Below are 27,313 nucleotides of genomic sequence, written 5' to 3'. Positions count from 1 at the left end.
AGACTATAGACTAGACTATAGACTAGACTATAGACTAGACTATATACTAGACTATAGACTAGACTATAGACTAGACTATAGACTAGACTATAGACTAGACTATAGACTAGACTATATACTAGACTATAGACTAGACTATAGACTGGACTATAGACTAGACTATAGACTACACTATAGAATACACTATAGAATAGACTATAGACTAGACTATAGACTAGACTATAGACTAGACTATAGACTAGACTATAGACTATAGACTAGACTGTAGACTAGACTATAGACTAGACTATAGACTAGACTATAGACTAGACTATAGACTAGACTATATACTAGACTATAGACTAGACTATGGACTAGACTATAGACTAGACTATAGACTAGACCATAGACTAGACTATAGACTAGACTATAGACTAGACTAGACTATAGACTAGACTATAGACTAGACTATAGACTAGACTATAGACTAGACTATAGACTAGACTATAGACTAGACTATAAACTAGACTATAAACTAGACTATAGCTAGACTATAGACTAGACTATGGACTAGACTGTAGACTAAACAATAGACTAGACTAAAGAATAGACTAGACTATAGACTAGACTATAGACTAGACTATAGACTAGACTATAGACTAGACTATAGACTAGACTATAGACTAGACTAAAGACTAGACTATAGACTAGACTATAGACTAGACTATAGACTAGACTATAGACTAGACTATAGACTAGACTATAGACTAGAATATAGACTAGATTATAGACTAGACTATAGACAAGACTATAGACTAGACTATAGACTAAACTACAGACTAGACTATAGACTAGACTATAGACTAGACTATAGACTAAACTACAGACTAGACTATAGACTAGACTATAGACTAGACTATAGACTAGACTATAGACTAGACTATAGACTAGACTATAGACTAGACTATAGACTAGACTATAGACTAGACTATAGACTAGACTATAGACTAGACTATAGACTAGACTATAGACTAGACTATAGACTAGACTATAGACTAGACTATAGACTAGACTATAGACTAGACTATAGACTAGACTATAGACTAGACTATAGACTAGACTATAGACTAGACTATAGACTAGACTATAGACTAGACTATAGACTAGACTATAGACTAGACTATAGACTAGACTATAGACTAGACTATAGACTAGACTATAGACTAGACTATAGACTAGACTATAGACTAGACTATAGACTAGACTATAGACTAGACTATAGACTAGACTATAGACTAGACTATAGACTAGACTATAGACTAGACTATAGACTAGACTATAGACTAGATAGAGACTAGACTATAGACTAGACTATAGACTAGACTATAGACTAGACTATAGACTAGACTATAGACTAGACTATAGACTAGACTATAGACTAGACTATAGACTAGACTATAGACTAGACTATAGACTAGACTATACTAGACTATAGACTAGACTATAGACTAGACTATAGACTAGACTATAGACTAGACTATAGACTAGACTATAGATGGACTATAGACTAGACTATAGACTAGAATATAGACTAGACTATAGACTAGACTATAGACTAGACTATAGACTAGACTATAGACTAGACTATAGACTAGACTATAGACTAGACTATAGACTAGACTATAGACTAGACTATAGACTAGACTATAGACTAGACTATAGACTAGACTATAGACTAGACTATAGACTAGACTATAGACTAGACTATAGACTAGACTATAGACTAGACTATAGACTAGACTATAGACTAGACTATAGACTAGACTATAGACTAGACTATAGACTAGACTATAGACTAGACTATAGACTAGACTATAGACTAGACTATAGACTAGACTATAGACTAGACTATAGACTAGACTATAGACTAGACTATAGACTAGACTATAGACTAGACTATAGACTAGACTATAGACTAGACTATAGACTAGACTATAGACTAGACTATAGACTAGACTATAGACTAGACTATAGACTAGACTATAGACTAGACTATAGACTAGACTATAGACTAGACTATAGACTAGACTATAGACTAGACTATAGACTAGACTATAGACTAGACTATAGACTAGACTATAGACTAGACTATAGACTAGACTATAGACTAGACTATAGACTAGACTATAGACTAGACTATAGACTAGACTATAGACTAGACTATAGACTAGACTATAGACTAGACTATAGACTAGACTATAGACTAGACTAAGACTAGACTATAGACTAGACTATAGACTAGACTATAGACTAGACTATAGACTAGACTATAGACTAGACTATAGACTAGACTATAGACTAGACTATAGACTAGACTACAGACTAGACTATAGACTTGACTATAGACTAGACTATAGACTAGACTATAGACTAGACTATAGACTAGACTATAGACTAGACTATAGACTAGACTATAGACTAGACTATAGACTATAGACTAGACTATAGACTAGACTATAGACTAGACTATAGACTAGACTATAGACTAGACTATAGACTAGACTATAGACTAGACTATAGACTAGACTATAGACTAGACTATAGACTAGACTATAGACTAGACTATAGACTAGACTAGACTAGACTATAGACTAGACTATAGACTAGACTATAGACTAGACTATAGACTAGACTATAGACTAGACTATAGACTAGACTATAGACTAGACTATAGACTAGACTATAGACTAGACTATAGACTAGACTATAGACTAGACTATAGACTAGACTATAGACTAGACTATAGACTAGACTATAGACTAGACTATAGACTAGACTATAGACTAGACTATAGACTAGACTATAGACTAGACTATAGACTAGACTATAGACTAGACTATAGACTAGACTATAGACTAGACTATAGACTAGACTATAGACTAGACTATAGACTATACTATAGACTAGACTATAGACTAGACTATAGACTAGACTATAGACTAGACTATAGACTAGACTATAGACTAGACTATAGACTAGACTATAGACTAGACTATAGACTAGACTATAGACTAGACTATAGACTAGACTATAGACTAGACTATAGACTAGACTATAGACTAGACTATAGACTAGACTATAGACTAGACTATAGACTAGACTATAGACTAGACTATAGACTAGACTATAGACTAGACTATAGACTAGACTATAGACTAGACTATAGACTAGACTATAGACTAGACTATAGACTAGACTATAGACTAGACTATAGACTAGACTATAGACTAGACTATAGACTAGACTATAGACTAGACTATAGACTAGACTATAGACTAGACTATAGACTAGACTATAGACTAGACTATAGACTAGACTATAGACTAGACTATAGACTAGACTATAGACTAGACTATAGACTAGACTATAGACTAGACTATAGACTAGACTATAGACTAGACTATAGACTGGACTATAGATTAGACTATAGACTGGACTATAGATTAGACTATAGACTAGACTATAGACTAGATTATAGATAATCATAGAAACTATATACTATTTGTCGATTTTGCTTTAATTTAAACGATTTGCCACTAATGAACTCCAGTCGGCCCGTTGTGTCTACGGCTGCCTAGCATTGCTGCGCACAATCACATACACACTTTGCTCTCTTTCTCCGCCTTGCACACATTCTCTACCGAAACACACAAACGTTGTAAAAAATCTATTTTTTAAATACTGTAAACATTTAGTTATAAACCAACTAGAAAGGACATTAAATAGAGCAAAAAGAATATTAAGGAGTGGTCTTTTAAAAAGCAGCAAAACTAAGCAAAATAGTTTTAGTGCTGATTTTGTTTTGTTTGCAATTAGAAAGGGAAGGCAAGACAACTAAATTATCTTTATTATCAAAATTAAAATCAAGCATACTTTTAGTTAGAAAGCAGATTAAAATAATTTTACAAATTACTTCAAAATATGTATGACTGAAACACATGAATTCGCGTTTGAATGACTACTCTTAGCTATACTTCCCCTCTATTTCCCCCTGTACTTTTCAAGTTCATGGTTTTTGTTGTTGTTATTGTTGATGTGTAGGATTTATTCATTTATTTTTCTATATATTTTCTTTGTTTTTGTTTCCACCTTGACAGCTTTTGGACATTAAGTAAAAAGTGATTTTTTTGTGTTTAACAAACATGCAACAATATATTACAAACTAAAGTGTCAGATTTTTATAAAACCATAAATTTTAACTCAACACAAAATTTATGAATCACAAAATAGAAATCACTGAAAAGGGAGAAACAAATTCTAAAATAGTTTTTCAACTAGAAAACAAGTCACTAAATAGCTCCCTTGAGTTTAATAAAACAAATGTTAAACGTTGGAAGAAAACAAATCTTTGACTAAGAATTTGCATAAAACATAAATTAAAATTAGTTAAATTACTAGGAGAGCTTAAATTTGAAATTTATTAAACTGCAGTGTAAATATATAATAATTTCCTTTAAGCTTAGCTTTTTATCCTTTTATTATCCTTGCTGTTCTTTTTGCCTTTAGTTGGCATAAATTAACTAAAAAGTTTAAAATTTTTTCTATAAAAGAACTGCATAATATTAGAATATTAGTATACAGCTAATTGAAACTTGTTAGGAAGCAGCTAAAGACTTGTTTGTGCTGCCTTGAGAGGAAGTGCTCATTAAATATTCATATTTTTAGTTCTTTCCTGCAATTATGCGACAAAAAATTGTACTATGTGCAATATTCAATCAAGTTTTTCTATTTGATTTTTTTCTTTGTTACATTTCCTTAATTTGCCATGTCTTTTTTTTGCTTTTCTTTTTTCAATTTTTCGCTCTAAATGTTTAACAATTTAAGTCATCAAATTAAGGTTGATAAATATAAGAAATAAGAAAAAAAAAAAACTAGATTGTAGTTTATTCCATAGACTAGTTTATATAGTCTTGCCAATAATTTAGTCTATTGTCTAGTCTATTATGTAGTCAATAGTCCAGTCTATGGTCTAGTCTAGCCTATAGTTAAGTCTATACTCTAGTCTACAGTCCAGTGTATAGTCTAGTTTATAGTATAGTCCATAGTGTAGTCTATAGTCTAGTCTGTAGTCTAGGCTATAGTCTAATCTATAGACTAATCTATAGTCTAGTATATAGTCTAGTCTATAGTCTATATATAGTCTAATATATAGTCTGGCTTAGTTCTAGTTCTAGTTCAGCTCTAGTTCAGTTCTAGTTCAGTTCTAGTTCAGTTCTAGTGCAGTTCTAGTTCAGTTCTAGTTCAGTTCTAGTTCAGTTCTAGTTCAGTTCTAGTTCAGTTCTAGTTCAGTTCTAGTTCAGTTCTAGTTCAGTTCTAGTTCAGTTCTAGTTCAGTTCTAGTTCAGTTCTAGTTCAGTTCTAGTTCAGTTCTAGTTCAGTTCTAGTTCAGTTCTAGTTCAGTTCTAGTTCAGTTCTAGTTCAGTTCTAGTTCAGTTCTAGTTCAGTTCTAGTTCAGTTCTAGTTCAGTTCTAGTTCAGTTCTAGTTCAGTTCTAGTTCAGTTCTAGTTCAGTTCTAGTTCAGTTCTAGTTCAGTTCTAGTTCAGTTCTAGTTCAGTTCTAGTTCAGTTCTAGTTCAGTTCTAGTTCAGTTCTAGTTCAGTTCTAGTTCAGTTCTAGTTCAGTTCTAGTTCAGTTCTAGTTCAGTTCTAGTTCAGTTCTAGTTCAGTTCTAGTTCAGTTCTAGTTCAGTTCTAGTTCAGTTCTAGTTCAGTTCTAGCTCAGTTCTAGTTCAGTTCTAGTTCAGTTCTAGTTCAGTTCTAGCTCAGTTCTAGTTCAGTTCTAGTTCAGTTCAGTCTAGTTCTAGTTCAGTTCTAGTTCAGTTCTAGTTCAGTTCTAGTTCAGTTCTAGTTCAGTTCTAGTTCAGTTCTAGTTCTAGTTCAGTTCTAGTTCAGTTCTAGTTCAGTTCTAGTTCAGTTCTAGTTCAGTTCTAGTTCAGTTCTAGTTCAGTTCTAGTTCAGTTCTAGTTCAGTTCTAGTTCAGTTCTAGTTCAGTTCTAGTTCAGTTCTAGTTCAGTTCTAGTTCAGTTCTAGTTCAGTTCTAGTTCAGTTCTAGTTCAGTTCTAGTTCAGTTCTAGTTCAGTTCTAGTTCAGTTCTAGTTCAGTTCTAGTTCAGTTCTAGTTCAGTTCTAGTTCAGTTCAAGTTCAGTTCTAGTTCAGTTCTAGTTCAGTTCTAGTTCAGTTCAGTTCAGTTCTAGTTCAGTTCTAGTTCAGTTCTAGTTCAGTTCTAGTTCAGTTCTAGTTCAGTTCTAGTTCAGTTCTAGTTCAGTTCTAGTTCAGTTCTAGTTCAGTTCTAGTTCAGTTCTAGTTCAGTTCTAGTTCAGTTCTAGTTCAGTTCTAGTTCAGTTCTAGTTCAGTTCTAGTTCAGTTCTAGTTCAGTTCTAGTTCAGTTCTAGTTCAGTTCTAGTTCAGTTCTAGTTCAGTTCTAGTTCAGTTCTAGTTCAGTTCTAGTTCAGTTCTAGCTCAGTTCTAGTTCAGTTCTAGTTCAGTTCTAGTTCAGTTCTAGCTCAGTTCTAGTTCAGTTCTAGTTCAGTTCTAGTTCTAGTTCAGTTCTAGTTCAGTTCTAGTTCAGTTCTAGTTCAGTTCTAGTTCAGTTCTAGTTCAGTTCTAGTTCAGTTCTAGTTCTAGTTCAGTTCTAGTTCAGTTCTAGTTCAGTTCTAGTTCAGTTCTAGTTCAGTTCTAGTTCAGTTCTAGTTCAGTTCTAGTTCAGTTCTAGTTCAGTTCTAGCTCAGTTCTAGTTCAGTTCTAGTTCAGTTCTAGTTCAGTTCTAGTTCAGTTCTAGTTCAGTTCTAGTTCAGTTCTAGTTCAGTTCTAGTTCAGTTCTAGTTCAGTTCTAGTTCAGTTCTAGTTCAGTTCTAGTTCAGTTCTAGTTCAGTTCTAGTTCAGTTCTAGTTCAGTTCTAGTTCAGTTCTAGTTCAGTTCTAGTTCAGTTCTAGTTCAGTTCTAGTTCAGTTCTAGTTCTAGTTCAGTTCTAGTTCAGTTCTAGTTCAGTTCTAGTTCAGTTCTAGTTCAGTTCTAGTTCAGTTCTAGTTCAGTTCTAGTTCAGTTCTAGTTCAGTTCTAGTTTAGTTCTAGTTCAGTTCTAGTTCAGTTCTAGTTCAGTTCTAGTTCAGTTCTAGTTCAGTTCTAGTTCAGTTCTAGTTCAGTTCTAGTTCAGTTCTAGTTCAGTTCTAGTTCAGTTCTAGTTCAGTTCTAGTTCAGTTCTAGTTCAGTTCTAGTTCAGTTCTAGTTCAGTTCTAGTTCAGTTCTAGTTCAGTTCTAGTTCAGTTCTAGTTCAGTTCTAGTTCAGTTCGATTAGTTCAAGTTCAGTCTAGTTTCAGTTCTAGTTCGGTTCTAGTTCAGTTCTAACCTAGTCTTACATAAGTTGTGTAAACTCAATTTTTACCAAATCTTTTTAATTAATTAATTTTCTTATGTTCATTGTCCATTTCATTAATACTTTTGTTAAAAGGATATTCTCATAACAGATTTACTCTGTTTTCCAAACAATAATATAATTTATCAAACTGATAATACTCATACGCTTCAGTGAACTTTTATTAAAATTTAAAGAATATTTATTTATTATTCATGTTATAAATATCTAAATATCTTTTTAAATCGTTTAAGTTTATTAATAATTCTCATTTAAATTATTACAAATTTCTCTTTTGCCTTTCGAGATAAAACCCTTATTAATAACACTTAAATGCTTTCATAACTTTGCTTTATAATTAAAAATATTATTTAAGTTTTCTAAATATTTATTGTGCTTAAGTTTACTGTAATATTTAGTTTTTATTGAAAAGAGCAGTTTCTTTTCATTTAGGTCTATGATGCTATAAAGCTTTTATTTTTAAATTTCCCATCCTATTCCTTTGATAGTTTTTATTTAATTGTAGTCATTAAATGGATGTTTTACAACATTATGAAAAGCTATAATTACCATGACAGGAGGAAGGAGGTTTGAATACAATAGCAAAGAAGCGTTATTGAAACCGATGTTATAGTATTGAAATATTTGTCATCATTGTCAAAATTACAATACGCACAGGAGATAAATTGCCTGAGAAGGAAAGAAAGTTAAAACTACAATACATTGAAGGCTGACACATGCAAAAAACACTTCCTTATGCTCAAACATATAACGGTAGGTGGGTAGGTTGAAAAGTTTTGTAAAGAGCATAAAGTTATTGTTTCATATTTACACCAACATATTTGTCCACAACGCAATGGAAATGTAAATGTTTATTCTTCCTTACTTCCTTGTGTATGCAATCACATTGTTAATTTTATACACAGTAAACGTGTGTATGTGTCCATTCATCTATTTTTGTGTGACAATTCATTTACACTTCTCATGACAAACTGTAATTAGTACTTTATAGACACACAACAAAATAATACCACAACTATTTCTTTATACAATTACTATTGGTGTTGTTTTTGTTTTTGTTTTTTCTATTGTGAATCACTGTATTCAACTGTAATTGTTGAACATGATTCCTAAACTGAAAATGAGGAAAGGGTAGGAAACAGGGTAAGGAAAGAAATGAGTCACATATTTGATTCATATAAGTTGAAAAGAATAGAAATACAACTGAGGTAGAAGGTGAACTAGAACTGAACTAGCACTAGATCTGAACTAGAACTGAACTAGAACTAGAACTGAACAAGAACTGAACTAGAACTGAACTAGAACTAGAACTGAACTAGAACTGAACTAGAACTGAACTAGAACTGATATAACTAGAACTGAACTAGAACTGAACTAGAACTGAACTAGAACTGAACTAGAACTGAACTAGAACTGACTAGAACTGAACTAGAACTGAACTAGAACTGAACTAGAACTGAACTAGAACTGAACTAGAACTGAACTAGAACTAAACTAGAACTGAACTAGAACCTAAACTAGAACTGAACTAGAACTGAACTAGAACTGAACTAGAACTGAACTAGAACTGAACTAGAACTGAACTAGAACTGAACTAGAACTGAACTAGAACTGAACTAGAACTGAACTAGAACTGAACTAGAACTGAACTAGAACTGAACTAGAACTGAACTAGAACCTGAACTAGAACTGAACTAGAACTGAACTAGAACTGAACTAGAACTGAACTAGAACTGAACTAGAACTGAACTAGAACTGAACTAGACTACTAGAACTGAACTAGAACTGAACTAGAACTGAACTAGAACTGAACTAGAACTGAACTAGAACTGAACTAGAACTGAACTAGAACTGAACTAGAACTGAAAGAACTGAACTAGAACTGAACTAGAACTGAACTAGAACTGAACTAGAACTGAACTAGAACTGAACTAGAACTGAACTAGATCTGAACTAGAACTGAACTATATCTGAACTAGAACTGAACTAGAACTGAACTAGAACTGAACTAGAACTGAACTAGAACTGAACTAGAGAACTGAACTAGAACTGAACTAGAACTGAACTAGAACTGAACTAGAACTGAACTAGAACTGAACTAGAACTGAACTAGAACTGAAACTAGAACTGAACTAGAACTGAACTAGAACTGAACTAGAACTGAACTAGAACTGAACTAGATCTGAACTAGAACTGAACTATATCTGAACTAGAACTGAACTAGAACTGAACTAGAACTGAACTAGAACTGAACTAGAACTGAACTAGAACTGAACAAGAACTGAACTAGAACTGAACTAGAACTGAACTGAACTGAACTAGTATTGATCTATAAAGACTCATGCTCAAACTTTTATAATTTTTGTTTCAAAAAGTGGCTTGGGATCTGATCAAAACAGAAAAATTGTATAAAATCTTGTATAGACACATTCTGAGTTAAACTATTTAAAAAACTGTTAAACTTTTGATAAATTTTAAACATGTACATTTCCGCCTTCAAACTTAAACTGAAATATTTTATATGTGTAACAATATTGCGAATAAAATCCTTTTTATCAGCTAAAAATTTATTATGTTGGAGATTTAAGAAATAAAATTTCAATTATTTCTGCCACATACAGACAACATACTCTTCAAAGCAATAACAACAGCCAACAGTAACAAAAGAGGAAAAAAAACACAATATTATCCTGCCAATTGTACGTAAATATAAATATGCTTGGATGTACATACGTAAGCAAGTAGTATCCTTGTATTAAGACTTAGATCTATTAATGTTAAAAACTAGAAACAAAACTACAATACAGTTTTTTATGCTTATCTTTTCTTTCAGTTTTTTTTCCCAACATTTGTTTTGTTTAAATATTCTATGAAACTGTAATACATACAGAGAGAAAAATGAAATTGTTTTAAAAATAGTTTTTTTTTTATAAAAATATTTTACATCACCACCAGCCTTCTATTGACAGGCAAAAAAGGAAACGGAAGTGTAACTAGCAGCAGCTTAGAGTAGAGAACTAACTGACTTTTAGAGTGTGTAACGCAAAATAATGTTTCCTCTTTTCTTTTCTGCATATAAAAGAGATAACAAAGGAAACATTAGAAGCTGAAAGAATAAATAACTTGGAAATAAAAACCGCTGACTACATTACATTATTAGTGGCCAGATTATATAGTTTTAGTATAGTTGCAGGAAAAACTAGAAACTTTTAAGATAAAGTGGGTCATATTGTATAGCGAGATAATGTTACTTCTCTGGAAAAAACTTTTATTTTTGTAGTTTTTCATTTTCCATAAGATTTAAAAAATTCCTTTTAAATTTAATTTAGCCTAAAAGATTTCAAACAATTGTTTGCTTTTATTGTTTGAATTTTATTGCAAAATTACGAGTTTTATACGGAAGTTGATATAAAACATCCGTTTCCTTGAATGATAAACGTTTATTTAATGCATTTGTATTCACTTTATTAATGGGAGTAACCAAATAAATCAATAAATAAAGAAAATAATGAATGTCATGATACACATTTTAAATAATTTAGATAATAGCATGAATAAAATGCAAAGTTTTCATAAACCCATCCCGAGGCATTTGAACGGAATCAAAGCACATAATGATAAGTTCTCATTTACAATCAGTTCTAGGTTAGTTTTTAGAACAGTTCTAGTTCAGTTCTAGTTCAGTTCTGGTTCAGTTCTTGTTCAGTTCTAGTTCAGTTCTAGTTCAGTTCCAGTTCAGTTCTAGTTCAGTTCTAGTTCAGTTCCAGTTCAGTTAGTCTGTTCTAGTTCAGTTCTAGTTCAGTTCTAGTTCAGTTCTAGTTCAGTTCTAGTTCAGTTCTAGTTCAGTTCTAGTTCAGTTCTAGTTCAGTTCTAGTTCAGTTCAGTTCAGTTCAGTTCTAGTTCAGTTCTAGTTCAGTTCTAGTTCAGTTCTAGTTCAGTTCTAGTTCAGTTCTAGTTCAGTTCTAGTTCAGTTCTAGTTCAGTTCTAGTTCAGTTCTAGTTCAGTTCTAGTTCAGTTCTAGTTCGTTCTAGTTCAGTTCTAGTTCAGTTCTATCAGTTCAGTTCTAGTTCAGTTCTAGTTCAGTTCTAGTTCAGTTCTAGTTCAGTTCTAGTTCAGTTCTAGTTCAGTTCTAGTTCAGTTCTAGTTCAGTTCTAGTTCAGTTCTAGTTCAGTTCTAGTTCAGTTCTAGTTCAGTTCTAGTTCAGTTCTAGTTCAGTTCTAGTTCAGTTCTAGTTCAGTTCTTGTTCAGTTCTAGTTCAGTTCTAGTTCAGTTCCAGTTCAGTTCTAGTTCAGTTCTAGTTCAGTTCTAGTTCAGTTCTAGTTCAGTTCTAGTTCAGTTCTAGTTCAGTTCTAGTTCAGTTCTAGTTCAGTTCTAGTTCAGTTCTAGTTCAGTTCTAGTTCAGTTCTAGTTCAGTTCTAGTTCAGTTCTAGTTCAGTTCTAGTTCAGTTCTAGTTCAGTTCTAGTTCAGTTCTAGTTCAGTTCTAGTTCAGTTCTAGTTCAGTTCTAGTTAGTTCTAGTTCAGTTCTAGTTCAGTTCTAGTTCAGTTCTAGTTCAGTTCTAGTTCAGTTCTATTCAGTTCTAGTTCAGTTCTAGTTCAGTTCTAGTTCAGTTCTAGTTCAGTTCTAGTTCAGTTCTAGTTCAGTTCTAGTTCAGTTCTAGTTCAGTTCTAGTTCAGTTCTAGTTCAGTTCTAGTTCAGTTCTAGTTCAGTTCTAGTTCAGTTCTAGTTCAGTTCTAGTTCAGTTCTAGTTCAGTTCTAGTTCAGTTCTAGTTCAGTTCTAGTTCAGTTCTAGTTAGTTCTAGTTCAGTTCTAGTTCAGTTCTAGTTCAGTTCTAGTTCAGTTCTAGTTCAGTTCTAGTTCAGTTCTAGTTCAGTTCTAGTTCAGTTCTAGTTCAGTAGTTCAGTTCAGTTCTAGTTCAGTTCTAGTCAGTTCTAGTTCAGTTCTAGTTCAGTTCTAGTTCAGTTCTAGTTCAGTTCTAGTTCAGTTCTAGTCAGTTCTAGTTCAGTTCTAGTTCAGTTCTAGTTCAGTTCTAGTTCAGTTCTAGTTCAGTTCTAGTTCAGTTCTAGTTCAGTTCTAGTTCAGTTCTAGTTCAGTTCTAGTTCAGTTCTAGTTCAGTTTCTAGTTCAGTTCTAGTTCAGTTCTAGTTCAGTTCTAGTTCAGTTCTAGTTCAGTTCTAGTTCAGTTCTAGTTCAGTTCTAGTTCAGTTCTAGTTCAGTTCTAGTTCAGTTCTAGTTCAGTTCTAGTTCAGTTCTAGTTCAGTTCTAGTTCAGTTCTAGTTCAGTTCTAGTTCAGTTCTAGTTCAGTTCTAGTTCAGTTCTAGTTCAGTTCTAGTTTCTAGTTCAGTTCTAGTTCAGTTCTAGTTCAGTTCTAGTTCAGTTCTAGTTCAGTTCTAGTTCAGTTCTAGTTCAGTTCTAGTTCAGTTCTAGTTCAGTTTAGTTCATTCTAGTTCAGTTCTAGTTCAGTTCTAGTTCAGTTCTAGTTCAGTTCTAGTTCAGTTCTAGTTCAGTTCTAGTTCAGTTCTAGTTCAGTTCTAGTTCAGTTCTAGTTCAGTTCTAGTTCAGTTCTAGTTCAGTTCTAGTTCAGTTCTAGTTCAGTTCTAGTTCAGTTCTAGTCAGTTCTAGTTCAGTTCGAGTTCAGTTCTAGTTCAGTTCTAGTTCAGTTGTAGCTCTTGTTTTGTTCTATTTTCTATTTACTTCCGTTTTGATAAAAAATTACTTTAAAAATTCCTTTTCTTAAACAGTTTACTGAAAGCCTCATTTATCTTTCTTTTACGCAATTATCTAAAATAAATCTCAACTGCTCACTTTTTCTTTTGTTTCCTTTAAATACCTTCTTACGTTTCTAATTAACTCTCTAACAATTTATTTTCTTCCTTTCCCAACCCTTTGGCCAATTTCCCACAGTTTTTTTTGTTGTGTTTAGAAAACGTTTATTTTAAGTTGCCCCAATCAAATTTTATTTACTGTCTCTGCCACCTTGTGGCATTTCTGTAATTGAATATAGAAAACAATTTGTAAAACTATAGTTTAAATTAAACAAACATTTAGTCGTGCTTCTGTTTATATGACCCATACGTGATAGTGTTCTTTTTTTTCCAACTTTTTTTACTTTTTGTTAAATTTTAAACAAAACAATTTAAAATGAACGCACTTGTATTGTGTGGTAAATAAACTAGATAAACACGTAAAGGTGATGAAAATGTGAAGTAGCAACGAAATTGTAAGGTGAACTACAATTAGAGATTTTGAATTGTTGGAAGAATATCCTTTATGATAAAGTTTTGTAGAAGAGCAGCCTAAAGAATTATTAAAACACTCAAACAGTATTTAAACTTAAGTCCTGACTTTAGTGTTTAAATTAACACACATTCCCAAAGCCTAAAACTATACTGCAGCTGTTAGTTTATATAACCAACTAGATTTAATATTAAACCTTACAGCCACAAAATAATTTTAAAATGCCACTTACAATCTACAACTAGCACTACGTTTTTTATAAAAACTTTTTTTTTGCTTAAACATTCTTATTGGCCTACAACACACATGTGCCACACTATTTTGCTTGTAAGGCTTTAAAAATGCCAGTATGGTGTTGTTGTTGCATATATTCATGACAAAAAAATGTCTCTGTGTCCTGGGTAGATAACAAACTACAAGAAAGACTATAAAACTTTTAACTTTAACATGTGATAAAATGAACGCTCACTGTACGTGTGCGTTTGTACAGGATGACAACAGCAACTAAGTTGAGCAACACAGAAAACATTTTATGAGGCAACAATACTATACAATGAAACAGGATATGTGTGTGTGTGAGTGAGTACGAGAATTTTTTTGTTATTTTCTTGTAAAACTAAAAATGTAATTGGCATTTAGTTAAGTTGGCTAAGAACAGCATGGACATATTAAATAAACCATGTTTATATAACTAAAGTTCTTAGTTTTTTTTGTGCTTATGGTATGTTGCCCTCATATGAGTGAATGTGTTTGAGTCTTTGCCTCAGACACAGACACTTTACCCAGCCGTTCAATTAAATTGAAACTACAAATGTCACATATTTTATAATTGGAAAAAATGTACAAATTTCGTAAATAACTGAAACAGTTTAAGAATTTATAGCTGGCGTCAATTAATTAATGGTTTTGTTAATAGTATAAAATATTAGTATACTTTAAGGGGCATATAGTAAGAATTTTATAACAACTTAAAGGAATCTAGATGAGCGATATATTGATGAACTGGAACTGTACAAGAAATGAACTAGAACTGAACTAGAACGAACTATAACTGAACTAGAACTGAACTAGAACTGAAATAGACTGAACTAGAAATGAACTAGAACTGAACTAGAACTGAACTAGAACTGAACTAGAACTGAACTAGACACTGAACTAGAACTGAACTAGAACTGAAGAACTGAACTAGAACTTGAACTAGAACTGCAACGTATAAACTGAACTAGAACTGAACTAGACTGAACTAGAACATGAACTAGAACGAACTAGAACTGAACTAGAACTGAACTAGAACTGAACTGAATAGAACTGAACTAGAACTGAACTAGAACTGAACTAGAACTGAACTAGAACTGAACTAGAACTGAACTAGAACTGAACTAGAACTGAACTAGAACTGAACTAGAACTGAACTAGAACTGAACTAGAACTGAACTAGAACTGAACTAGAACTGAACTAGAACTGAACTAGAACTGAACTAGAACTGAACTAGAACTGAACTAGAACTGAACTAGAACTGAACTAGAACTGAACTAGAACTGAACTAGAACTGAACTAGAACTGAACTAGAACTGAACTAGAACTGAACTAGAACTGAACTAGAACTGAACTAGAACTGAACTAGAAACTGAACTAGAACTGAACTAGAACTGAACTAGAACTGAACTAGAACTGAACTAGAACTGAACTAGAACTGAACTAGAACTGAACTAGAACTGAACTAGAACTGAACTAGAACTGAACTAGAACTGAACTAGAACTGAACTAGAATGAACTAGAAACTGAACTAGAACTGAACTAGAACTTAACTAGAACTTAACTAGAACTGAACTAGAACTGAACTAGAACTGAACTAGAACTGAACTAGAACTGAACTAGAACTGAACTAGAACTGAACTAGAACTGAACTAGAACTGAACCTAGAACTGAACTAGAACTGCACTAGAACTGAACTAGAACTGAACTAGAACTGAACTAGAACTGAACCAGAACTGAACTAGAACAGAGATAAAATTGAACTAGAAACTGAACAACAACTGAGTTTAAAATAGAACTAAAAATTGTCAATTTCATTATGTAATAGCTTTAACACTTTAAAAAACATTTTAAGTAACATAAGTAATGGATGCGGTTTGCGCATACTTAATATTTAATTCCAAATTTAATTATAATAAGTATACGTCGTTTTTTTCTTAGAAACTTTGGGGAAGCCAATATGAGTTTTATACTCAAATATTTTCTTTAATTTAAAATTAATTTATTAAAACCATATGTGTAACATAAATAACCCTGAGGAAAGAATACTCAAAGCTTTACATAAATTTTAAGCTATTTTTGGCATGCATAAGGATTAATAATATTTTTCCCGCGTTTAAACATTAAAATTTTAATTGTATTTCATAATTTCTATGACGCACAAGTAAAGGAAATTATAATCTTATAAAAAGAAAGCATTCTAATCCTTACTAGAAAATTTCTTAGATTTAAGGTTCGGGGATGTTGAAAACCACTGCAATTAAAATTCTAGAAAGGTTGTTTACTGATTAATTAAGCGGATGCTACATGAGAAATTCTTCTAAATATGTATTTGAAGAAAGAATTTAAGGCAAATCCTAAAAATTAGTAGAAGAGAAACCATCACTCCTAAATCTGTCAATTCAGTACATTTGCGACATTTGCAAATCAAACTTTTTTTTCACATAATTAACACATAAATATGTATAACCTTTCCCTTAAAGCCCCCTAAGCAAAATCTTATAAATTTCAAGGCTATTTTTAGTTTCTCTCTTTTGGTTTCATTCTAACTTTGTGCTTATTTTTATAACTTCCGGGCCTTTTCAACCATTCAGAGTAGAAAAGGAAGCCGAAATCTCAATAAACACAATACACAATCCTTTGAAAAATGTTACAATTTCTTTTAACTGCCTCATGATTTTTCCCTCCAATAAGCTACTAGGATTTTAGTTTTCCGTTCGTTTTTTTTTCTTCTGGTTAAAAAACATATAAACTGCTGCTATCATCGTATGTTATCATTAAATCTAAAATTGTTTTGGAATAAGCAAATAGAAACGAAAGAATATAAAAATGTATACTATTGTAATGGAAACACAAATCCCAAAGGACACGAAACATCAACCGAACATTATGTTAAACATATATTAACGAAATGGTAGTGTTTCTAATGAAAAAGGGGTTATTAGACAAAATTTAACAGAACTGGAAGAGAACTAGAACAGAAGTAGAAAAGAAGTAGAACACAACTAAAGCAGAAACTACAACAGAACTAGAACAGATCTAGAACAGAACTAGAACAGAACTTGAAACTAGAACAGAAATAGAACAGAACTAGAACAGAACTGAACAGAACTAGAACAGAACAGAACAGAACTAGAACTAGAACTAGAACTAGAACAAAACTTGAACTTGAACTTGAACTAGAACAGAACTAGAACAGAACTAGAACAGAACTAGAACAGAACTAGAACAGAACTAGAACAGAACTAGAACAGAACTAGAACACAAACTAGAACAGAACTAGAACAGAACTAGAACAGAACTAGAACAGAACTAGAACAGAACTAGAACAGAAACTAGAACAGAACTAGAAACAGAACTAGAACAGAACTAGAACAGAACTAGAACAGAACTAGAACAGAACTCGAACAGAACTAGAACAGAACGAAACAGAAACAACTAGAACAGAACTAGAACAGAAACTAGAACAGAACTAGAACAAGAACTAGACAGAACTAGAAACAGAACTAACAGGTAAATAGAACAGAACTAGAACAAGAACTAGAACTGAACTAGAACTAGAACTGAACTAGAACAGAACTAGAACAGAACTAGAACAGAACTAGAACAGAACTAGAACAGAACTAGAACTAGAACAGAACTAGAACAGAACTAGAACAGAACTAGAACAGAACTAGAACAGAACTAGAACAGAACTAGAACAGAACTAGAACTGAACTAGAACAGAACTGAACTAGAACAGAACTGAACTAGAACAGAACTTGAACTAGAACTAGAACAGAACTAACTAGAACAGAACTTGAACTAGAACAGAACTAGAACAGAACTAGAACAGAATTAGAACAGAACTAGAACAGAACTAGAACAAACTAGAACAGAATTAGAACAGAACTAGAACAGAACTAGAACAGAACTAGAACAGAACTAGAACAGAACTAGAACAGAACTAGAACAGAACTAGAACAGAACTAGAACAGAACTAGAACAGAACTAGAACAGAACTAGAACAGAACTAGAACAGAACTAGAACAGAACTAGAACAGAACTAGAACAGAACTAGAACAGAACTAGAACAGAACTAGAACAGAACTAGAACAGAACTAGACAGAACTAGAACAGAACTAGAACAGAACTAGAACAGAACTAGAACAGAACTAGAACAGAACTAGAACAGAACTAGAACAGAACTAGAACAGAACTAGAACAGAACTAGAACAGAACTAGAACACTAGAACAACAGAACAGAACTAGAACAGAACTAGAACAGAACTAGAACAGAACTAGAACAGAACTAGAACAGAACTAGAACAGAACTAGAACAGAACTAGAACAACTAGACAGAACTAGAACATAGAGAACAGAACTAGAACAGAACTAGAACAGAACTAGAACAGAACTAGAACAGAACTAGAACAGAACTAGAACAGAACTAGAACAGAACTAGACAGAACTAGAACAGAACTAGAACAGAACTAGAACAGAACTAGAACAGAACTAGAACAGAACTAGAACAGAACTAGAACAGAACTAGAACAGAACTAGAACAGAACTAGAACAGAAACTAGAAAAGAACTAAAAGAACTAAACAGAACTAGAACAGACTAGAACAGAACTAGAACAAACTAGAACAAAACTAGAACAGACTAGAACAGAGTAAAACTGAACTAGAACTGTAAGATGAAGCGTTACATTTCAAGTTTTTCCTTTTAGGACCCTTTGCCTTTGTCTTGCCATGTACTATATATTAAGCAAAAACTCTATAAAAGCACATAAAAAATGTAAATTCTTTTGGGATTTTTTGCTTTAGCTTAACATGTTACCACTTTTTATAGCTCATGAGATTTTTTTTATTGGTCTTATTTTTATTAGTAAAAAAAAAAACGAAAAATATAATAAAATCTGTAGTTCTTTAACGACGTTTGTGACCAACAAATTTAAAGGGGCGCCGTATATAAAAAATAATAAAACTATTTAAGTTTTAAGGATTTTATGAAGTGAATAAATAAATAAATACAGAAATAAAAATGTTGTATTAAAATTGTGAAAAATTATGTGAAGGGTAAATCTGATGATGGTGGATGAAATTTTCCTTTAATTTCAGAAGTAAGCAGTTAAGTTTTTGTCTTATAATATAAAATCTATAAAATTACTTTTGAAGCAAAATAAAATGTGCACGTATGTGTAATTAAAATTAATTAAATATTAATCATACGCTCCACATGTCGTCCTATTCATTAAGAAAAACAAAGCAGCAGCAGCATTGTAATTAAAACAATGAGTTTTATTACAAAAAATCGATAAAAATTTGACGATAAGCCTGAAACAGACTTTAAGACGAAAACAAATATCTTTACGTTTTCATTAAGACACTTCTTTATAGATGTTTTCTTTGAAGAACTATAAAAATTATGATTTATAGCCCGTTTATAATATTTTGTAATATTTTTTACCTTCTGTTTTTAAGGTAATGAAATGTAGCTCAAATTATTCTAAAGTTTCTTCTAGCCAACTTGTAAATAACCTTGACTTCGTTGGTGGCCCATAGCAGTTTTTGTTTTCCTTAAAGTCTCTATAACAAATAATCCCACTTTAAACAGAAATTACCAAAAATTATAAAAAAACGCAAACAAATTTTGCCTAAATTGTTTCTTTTAACTTACAAAAGCAGACTTTTTGTAGCCTAAAAAGAAGTAAGAAATTATAAGAAGAATAACAAAAACAGTGGCCGTTTGCCATTTGGCTTAAAACCGACACATTTTTTTTATATTTTTTATATAAATTTATAAAACAATGAAATAATAAAGGCACCAGGAATTTAATATTTTTGTTTTTTCTTAACTATAAAATGTTGTAAATAGTTTCCTGTGCCACATAAGACCCACATATAGTTTTGTTTTTGTTCTCTAGTTGATTTTAAACCTTAGATAAAGAACACCGACAGCCACCCAACCACTAAATAAAGTTTTGCTGATTTATCTACATAAATCGAATGTTTTTCTTAAGGCTTCCTTTGTAAGACAATACAATATATACTTTGGCCAAATTATAAATTTCGTAAATCATGCATTTTAGCCAAAATGTTGTTAAAAAGATTGCAAAATATGGTAATATCAATAAAAATTTCGGCGTTCTTTCAATTTTATTGAAAAAAAAAAAAATAAATTTATTTATAGCAAATTGTTATATAACAGACAGGACTGTAGATCATCTAGTGTCGACTATATTCACGTATATAGTGCAGTTTATAATCTAGTCTATTCTATATTCTGGTCTATAAGCTTACTCTACAGTCTAGTTAATAGTCTAGCTTCCAGTCCTCTTATATAGTCGAGTCAGTATATAGACTAGTCTATAGTCTAGTCTATAGTCTAGTCCATGGCCTAGTCTAGTCTAGTAGTCTAGTCCATGGCCTAGTCTATAGTCTAGTCTATAGTCTAGTCCCATTGCCTAGTCTTATAGTCTAGCCAGGCCTAGTCTATAGTCTAGTCTATAGGTCTAGTCTATAGTCTAGTCTCATAGTCTAGTCTATAGTCTAGTCTATAGTCTAGTCTATAGTCTAGTCTATAGTCGTCTATAGTCTAGTCTATAGTCTAGTCTATAGTCTAGTCTATAGTCTAGTCTATAGTCTAGTCTATAGTCTAGTCTATAGTCTAGTCTATAGTCTAGTCTATTCTAGTCCATGGCTAGTCTATAGTCTAGTCTATAGTCTAGTCTATGTCTAGTCTATAGTCTAGTCTATGGTCTAGTCTATAGTCTAGTCTATAGTCTAGTCTATAGCCAAGTCTATAGTCTAGTCTATAGCCAAGTCTATAGTCTAGTCTATAGTCTAGTCTATAGTCTAGTCTATAGTCTAGTCTATAGTCTAGTCTATAGTCTAGTCTATAGTCTAGTCTATAGTCTAGTCTATAGTCTAGTCTATAGTCTAGTCTATAGTCTAGTCTATAGTCTAGTCTATAGTCTAGTCTATAGTCTAGTCTATAGTCTAGTCTATAGTCTAGTCTATAGTCTAGTCTATAGTCTAGTCTATAGTCTAGTCTATAGTCTAGTCTATAGTCTAGTCTATAGTCTAGTCTATAGTCTAGTCTATAGTCTAGTCTATAGTCTAGTCTATAGTCTAGTCTATAGTCTAGTCTATAGTCTAGTCTATAGTCTAGTCTATAGTCTAGTCTATAGTCTAGTCTATAGTCTAGTCTATAGTCTAGTCTATAGTCTAGTCTATAGTCTAGTCTATAGTCTAGTCTATAGTCTAGTCTATAGTCTAGTCTATAGTCTAGTCTATAGTCTAGTCTATAGTCTAGTCTATAGTCTAGTCTATAGTCTAGTCTATAGTCTAGTCTATAGTCTAGTCTATAGTCTAGTCTATAGTCTAGTCTATAGTCTAGTCTATAGTCTAGTCTATAGTCTAGTCTATAGTCTAGTCTATAGTCTAGTCTATAGTCTAGTCTATAGTCTAGTCTATAGTCTAGTCTATAGTCTAGTCTATAGTCTAGTCTATAGTCTAGTCTATAGTCTAGTCTATAGTCTAGTCTATAGTCTAGTCTATAGTCTAGTCTATAGTCTAGTCTATAGTCTAGTCTATAGTCTAGTCTATAGTCTAGTCTATAGTCAAGTCTATAGTCTAGTCTATAGCCAAGTCTATAGTCTAGTCTATAGTCTAGTCTATAGTCTAGTCTATAGTCTAGTCTATAGTCTAGTCTATAGTCTAGTCTATAGTCTAGTCTATAGTCTAGTCTATAGTCTAGTCTATAGTCTAGTCTATAGTCTAGTCTATAGTCTAGTCTATAGTCTAGTCTATAGTCTAGTCTATAGTCTAGTCTATAGTCTAGTCTATAGTCTAGTCTATAGTCTAGTCTATAGTCTAGTCTATAGTCTAGTCTATAGTCTAGTCTATAGTCTAGTCTATAGTCTACTCTATAGTATAGTCTATAGTATAGTCTATCTAGTCTATAGGCTAGTCTATAGTCTAGTCTATAGTCTAGTCTATAGTCTAGTCTATAGTCTAGTCTATAGTCTAGTCTATAGTCTAGTCTATAGTCTAGTCTATAGTCTAGTCTATAGTCTAGTCTATAGTCTAGTCTATAGTCTAGTCTATAGTCTAGTCTATAGTCTAGTCTATAGTCTAGTCTATAGTCTAGTCTATAGTCTAGTCTATAGTCTAGTCTATAGTCTAGTCTATAGTCTAGTCTATAGTCTAGTCTATAGTCTAGTCTATAGTCTAGTCTATAGTCTAGTCTATAGTCTAGTCTATAGTCTAGTCTATAGTCTAGTCTATAGTCTAGTCTATAGTCTAGTCTATAGTCTAGTCTATAGTCTAGTCTATAGTATAGTCTATAGTCTAGTCTAGTCTTTAGTCTAGTCTATAGTCTAGTCTATAGTCTAGTCTATAGTCTAGTCTATAGTCTAGTCTATAGTCTAGTCTATAGTCTAGTCTATAGTATAGTCTATAGTCTAGTCTATAGTCTAGTCTATAGTCTAGTCTATAGTCTAGTCTATAGTCTAGTCTATAGTTTAGTCTATAGTCTAGTCTATAGTCTAGTCTATAGTCTAGTCATAGTCTAGTCTAGTCTAGTCTATAGTCTAGTCTATAGTCTAGTCTATAGTCTAGTCTATGGTCTAGTCTCTAGTGTCTATGGTTCAATCTATAGCCTTTTTTAGACATTAATTTATTTTCTACCCTTTGTTTCGACACTCTGTTAAAGAATAATCAATTCATTAAAAATAAAAAATTCACAATTGTCTTTAAGATCAAAGACAATAAGTTTTTGTTTTGTTTTCTCTTAAAATCTCTCAGAAAGCCACTTAAAACATCATTATTATGTATTGTTTTGCTCTCACAATATTTTGTTTACATCCTTAAAACAACTAAAACAAAGACCTGGCTACTCAATGACTGTCATACAAACTGCTATGGCTGTCTGTAGTTTCCTCTATTCGTCATTCATTCAGTTTGTTGTTGTAACTATTGTGGTTGCTTTATTAAGCTTTAAAAATTAAATTTTCTACACATTATCCTTTACATAAAAAGATATCTACATATACTATAAAAGCTGTAACAAAAAAATATATAAACTATTTAATACAGACATATAAAACCTAAGTATGTAGCAAACACATATTGACCTTTGTCCTTTAGCAGGCTACCCACAGAAATTTATTCAAAGATGTTTGTATGTTGTGCAGCAGTCAGTACCTTTAAGTTTATTTATTCTGCTAAAGGTACAAGTATTATTGTTTTTGCTCTTTTAGCCTTTTTCTTTCCTCTTTATTGTCCTGCTTTGTTGGCTGGCGTTGCTATAAGAGGCCACCTTAACATCTTTAAGTAGTTTTTTTTATTTTTTGTACTTTGATGATGGTAGTAAATGTTTTCATATTGCCGCTACTGCTGCTGTTGCTGCTACAGTTTGTTTTCGTTACTTTTAAGTATATTTTTTAAGACGGTGCTTTCAGTTTGGGTCTTTTTGTTTCAGGGGAATAAATGATGCTTATCTATTTTATTTATGGCTGTTGACTAAAATTAAATTAAAGTAGTATTTTTTGTTCGTCTTAATGATATTTTTTATGGACAAGAAAAACTTAATCGATATTAAGTAAGGAAAATTTTATCAGGTGCAAATTTATTGGAAAATAATAAAATTTAAAATAAAAATTTCTTGAAAGATACCGAATAGACTATAAAAAGACCATAAACTAAACCACAGATGAGAGCATATATACTAGACAATAGACTAGACTATAAAATAGACTACAGGCTAGACTATAGACTAGCCTAGACTATAGACTAGACTAGACTATAGACTAGACTACAGACTAGACTATAGACTAGACTATAGACTAGACTGTAGACTAGACTATAGACTAGACTATAGACTAGACTATAGACTAGACTATAGACTAGACTATAGACTAGACTATAGACTAGACTATAGACTAGACTATAGACTAGACTATAGACTATACTATAGACTAGACTATAGACTAGAATATAGACTAGATTATAGACTAGACTGTAGACTAAACTATAGACTAGACTAGACTATAGACTATATTATAGACTAGACTATAGACTAGACTATAGACAAGACTATAGACTAGACTATAGACTAGACTATAGACTAGACTATAGACTAGACTATAGACTAGACTATAGACTAGACTATAGACTAGACTATAGACTAGACTATAGACTAGACTATAGACTAGACTATAGACTAGACTATAGACTAGACTATAGACTAGACTATAGACTAGACTATAGACTAGACTATAGACTAGACTATAGACTAGACTATAGACTAAGACCATAGACTAGACTATAGACTAGACTATAGAGAGTATGGACTAGACTATAGACTAGACTATAGACTAGACTATAGACTAGACTATAGACTAGACTATAGACTAGACTATAGACTAGACTATAGACTAGACTATAGACTAGACTATAGACTAGACTAGACTATAGACTAGACTATAGACTAGACTATAGACTAGACTATAGACTAGACTATAGACTAGACTATAGACTAGACTATAGACTAGACTATAGACTAGACTATAGACTAGACTATAGACTAGACTATAGACTAGACTATAGACTAGACTATAGACTAGACTATAGACTAGACTATAGACTAGAACTATAGACTAGACTAGACTAGACTATAGACTAGACTATAGACTAGACTATAGACTAGACTATAGACTAGACTATAGACTAGACTATAGATTAGACTATAGACTAGACTATAGACTAGACTATAGACTAGACTATAGACTAGACTATGACTAGACGATAGACTAGACTATAGACTAGACTATAGACTAGACTATAGACTAGACTATAGACTAGACTATAGACTAGACTATAGACTATGATGGTTAAAGTACTTAGACTAGACTATCGACTGAACTATAGTCCAAACTGTAATGGTTAAAGTATTATTGTGGTGTTTTTGGCTAAAATGTTTATGAAATTCAAATTCCTTCTCTTAAGCTATAATATGAAATATTATGATTGTTATGCATCCTTAAAAACATGCTATACTTTTGTGGAATTCATTATTTAGCTTTAATTTTACTTTAAGTTGTTAATTTTTTGTGGTTTTTATTAAATAGCTTTAATTTTTTTTTTGCAATATTTGTGATAATTTTACAGCGCTTAAACTACAACCTCTTACCAGTGTTTCCTGTGTGGGCAAAATCGAAAAATTAAGAAAAAGAACTTTATTATAAATCAATTGAATATTATGTAGGTTTTGCTAGACAAGAAAGCTAGATAGTTATATACAGCAGGGTGCAAAACGTAAGCAATCTAGCAATAATTTTGAAATTTTACTGGAACATTTTTATGAGGGAAAACCATTTCCAAAATGGGAATATGTTGGTTTGTATTGTTGGTAAAAGCTGAGTGCAGTATATATTTGCTAATATTGTATGATGATTCTAACCGACACACATTCTAAAGTAATGTTTGCTAAGTTTGATTATAACTTTAAAAGAAGTAAAATATATTTACATAGTTTTGATATTTGTTTAATACAAGAAAAAACAGTTTAGATTACATAATTTTATTTATTCTATAATAAATTTAGTATTAAAACTTTTACTTACAATTTTATGATGCAGAGCTGATAATTCACGTTCGGTAACACGTCGACTGGCCGCTTCGCGACGTCTTTGACGAAATTGACTGTATTTATAGGCCAGCATAACACCTGGCAAGGCCAAGGCCTCAAAAGGTGATTTACGACCAAAAGGCATGGTTTTTTTATAGGTGAATTATTATTAATGTTATAAAATTATTAAATAAATTTTATATTTTAAGAAAGTTGATTATTTTTTTTTTATAAATTATTGTATTTTTTATTAATTTTATAAAAATTTTGTTGAAAATATTGCTTTTGTTGCTTAATGATGATAAGTATAGTTAAGAGAAGTTGAGCTTTTTAGATTTTTTTGATTATTTTTTTAATTTCTATTTAATTTCTTTAGTTGAGCCTTTATGCGAATTTTGCTGAAATTTTGTTCAAGTTTTTTGGTTTTTATAAACATTATTTCTGGTTTATTTAAGAGGTTTAATGTTTTTGTTGACTATACAGTATTCTGCCCTCTCTCCTTCCTTGTTTTTTTTACTTATTTGTTTAAAGGCTCATGTGCTTAATTTGTATTCAATTTATTTGCTATAATTTTTGTTTATTTTTTGCTGCTTTTCATAGGCTTTAATATTTTTTATTTATTTTCTATTCCTTCATTTCTTGTTCTTACAAAGTATTCTATTGTTATTGTGTTTTATGTCTTTTTTGCCAATTTTCTTTAATATATTCTTACAAGTAAACTATTGATGGATAGCATTCTGTTGAATAGTAACACAAACTATAGTTCCTGTGGAAAATTTTGTCCTTATTCATTATAGTATAAACCTATTAATTTTCATATTAAATTTGTTCCATTAAACTTGATTATGTACAAATATCTAAAATTTAATTTCAGCTAACAGGACGTATGATTAATATTTATTTAAATAATATTAACTAACGCAAGAACTGAGCTAGAATTAGAGCAAAACTGGAAAAGAGCAAGAACTGAACTAGAACAGGACTAGAGAAAAACTAGAACAGAACTAGAAAAGAACTAGGACAGAACTAGACCAGAACTAGACCAGAACTAGGACAAAACTAGGCCAGAACTAGGACAGAACTAGACCAGAACTAGACCAGAACTAGGACAGAACTAGAACTGAACTAGAACTGAACTAAAACTGAACTAGAACTGAACTAGAACTGAACTAGACCTGAACTAGAACCGAACTAGAACCGAACTAGAACTGAACTAGGACAGAACTAGAACTGAACTAGAACTGAACTAGAACTGAACTAGAACTGAACTAGAACTGACTAAACTGACTAGAACTGAACTAGAACTGAACTAGAACTGAACTAGAACTGAACTAGAACTGAACTAGAACTGAACTAGAACTGAACTAGAACTGAACTAGAACTGAACTAGAACTGAACTAGAACTGAACTAGAACTGAACTAGAACTGAACTAGAACTGAACTAGAACTGAACTAGAACTGAACTAGAACTGAACTAGAACTGAACTAGAACTGAACTAGAACTGAACTAGAACTGAACTAGAACTGAACTAGAACTGAACTAGAACTGAACTAGAACTGAACTAGAACTGAACTAGAACTGAACTAGAACTGAACTAGAACTGAAACTAGAACTGAACACAACTAGAACTGAACTAGAACTGAACTAGAACTGAACTAGAACTGAACTAGAAACTGAACTAGAACTGAACTAGAACTGAACTAGAACTGAACTAGAACTGAACTAGAACTCAACTAGAACTGAACTAGAACTGAACTAGAATCTAACTAGAACTAAACTAGAACTGAACTAGAACTGAAC

General features: G+C 31.9%; 1 protein-coding gene across 1 annotated transcript in view; it reads right to left on the bottom strand.

Moving 5' to 3' along the window:
* LOC119605335 (uncharacterized protein DDB_G0271670) overlaps nucleotides 1–27,313 on the bottom strand; it is an 80,738-nt gene that overhangs the window by 45,160 nt on the left and 8,265 nt on the right. The window contains 1 exon segment of the mRNA XM_037958375.1: nucleotides 25,508–26,278. Within this exon segment, the coding sequence (XP_037814303.1) occupies nucleotides 25,508–25,657 (150 nt within the window). The 5' untranslated portion in view covers nucleotides 25,658–26,278.

Source organism: Lucilia sericata, unplaced genomic scaffold, assembly GCF_015586225.1.
Source record: "Lucilia sericata isolate MDLA Ls3-8-SP2 unplaced genomic scaffold, ASM1558622v1 Contig000476F_arrow, whole genome shotgun sequence".
NCBI lineage: Eukaryota > Metazoa > Arthropoda > Insecta > Diptera > Calliphoridae > Lucilia > Lucilia sericata.
The sequence above is the reverse complement of the archived record's forward strand: the minus strand, read 5'-3'. Positions and strand labels throughout refer to the sequence as shown.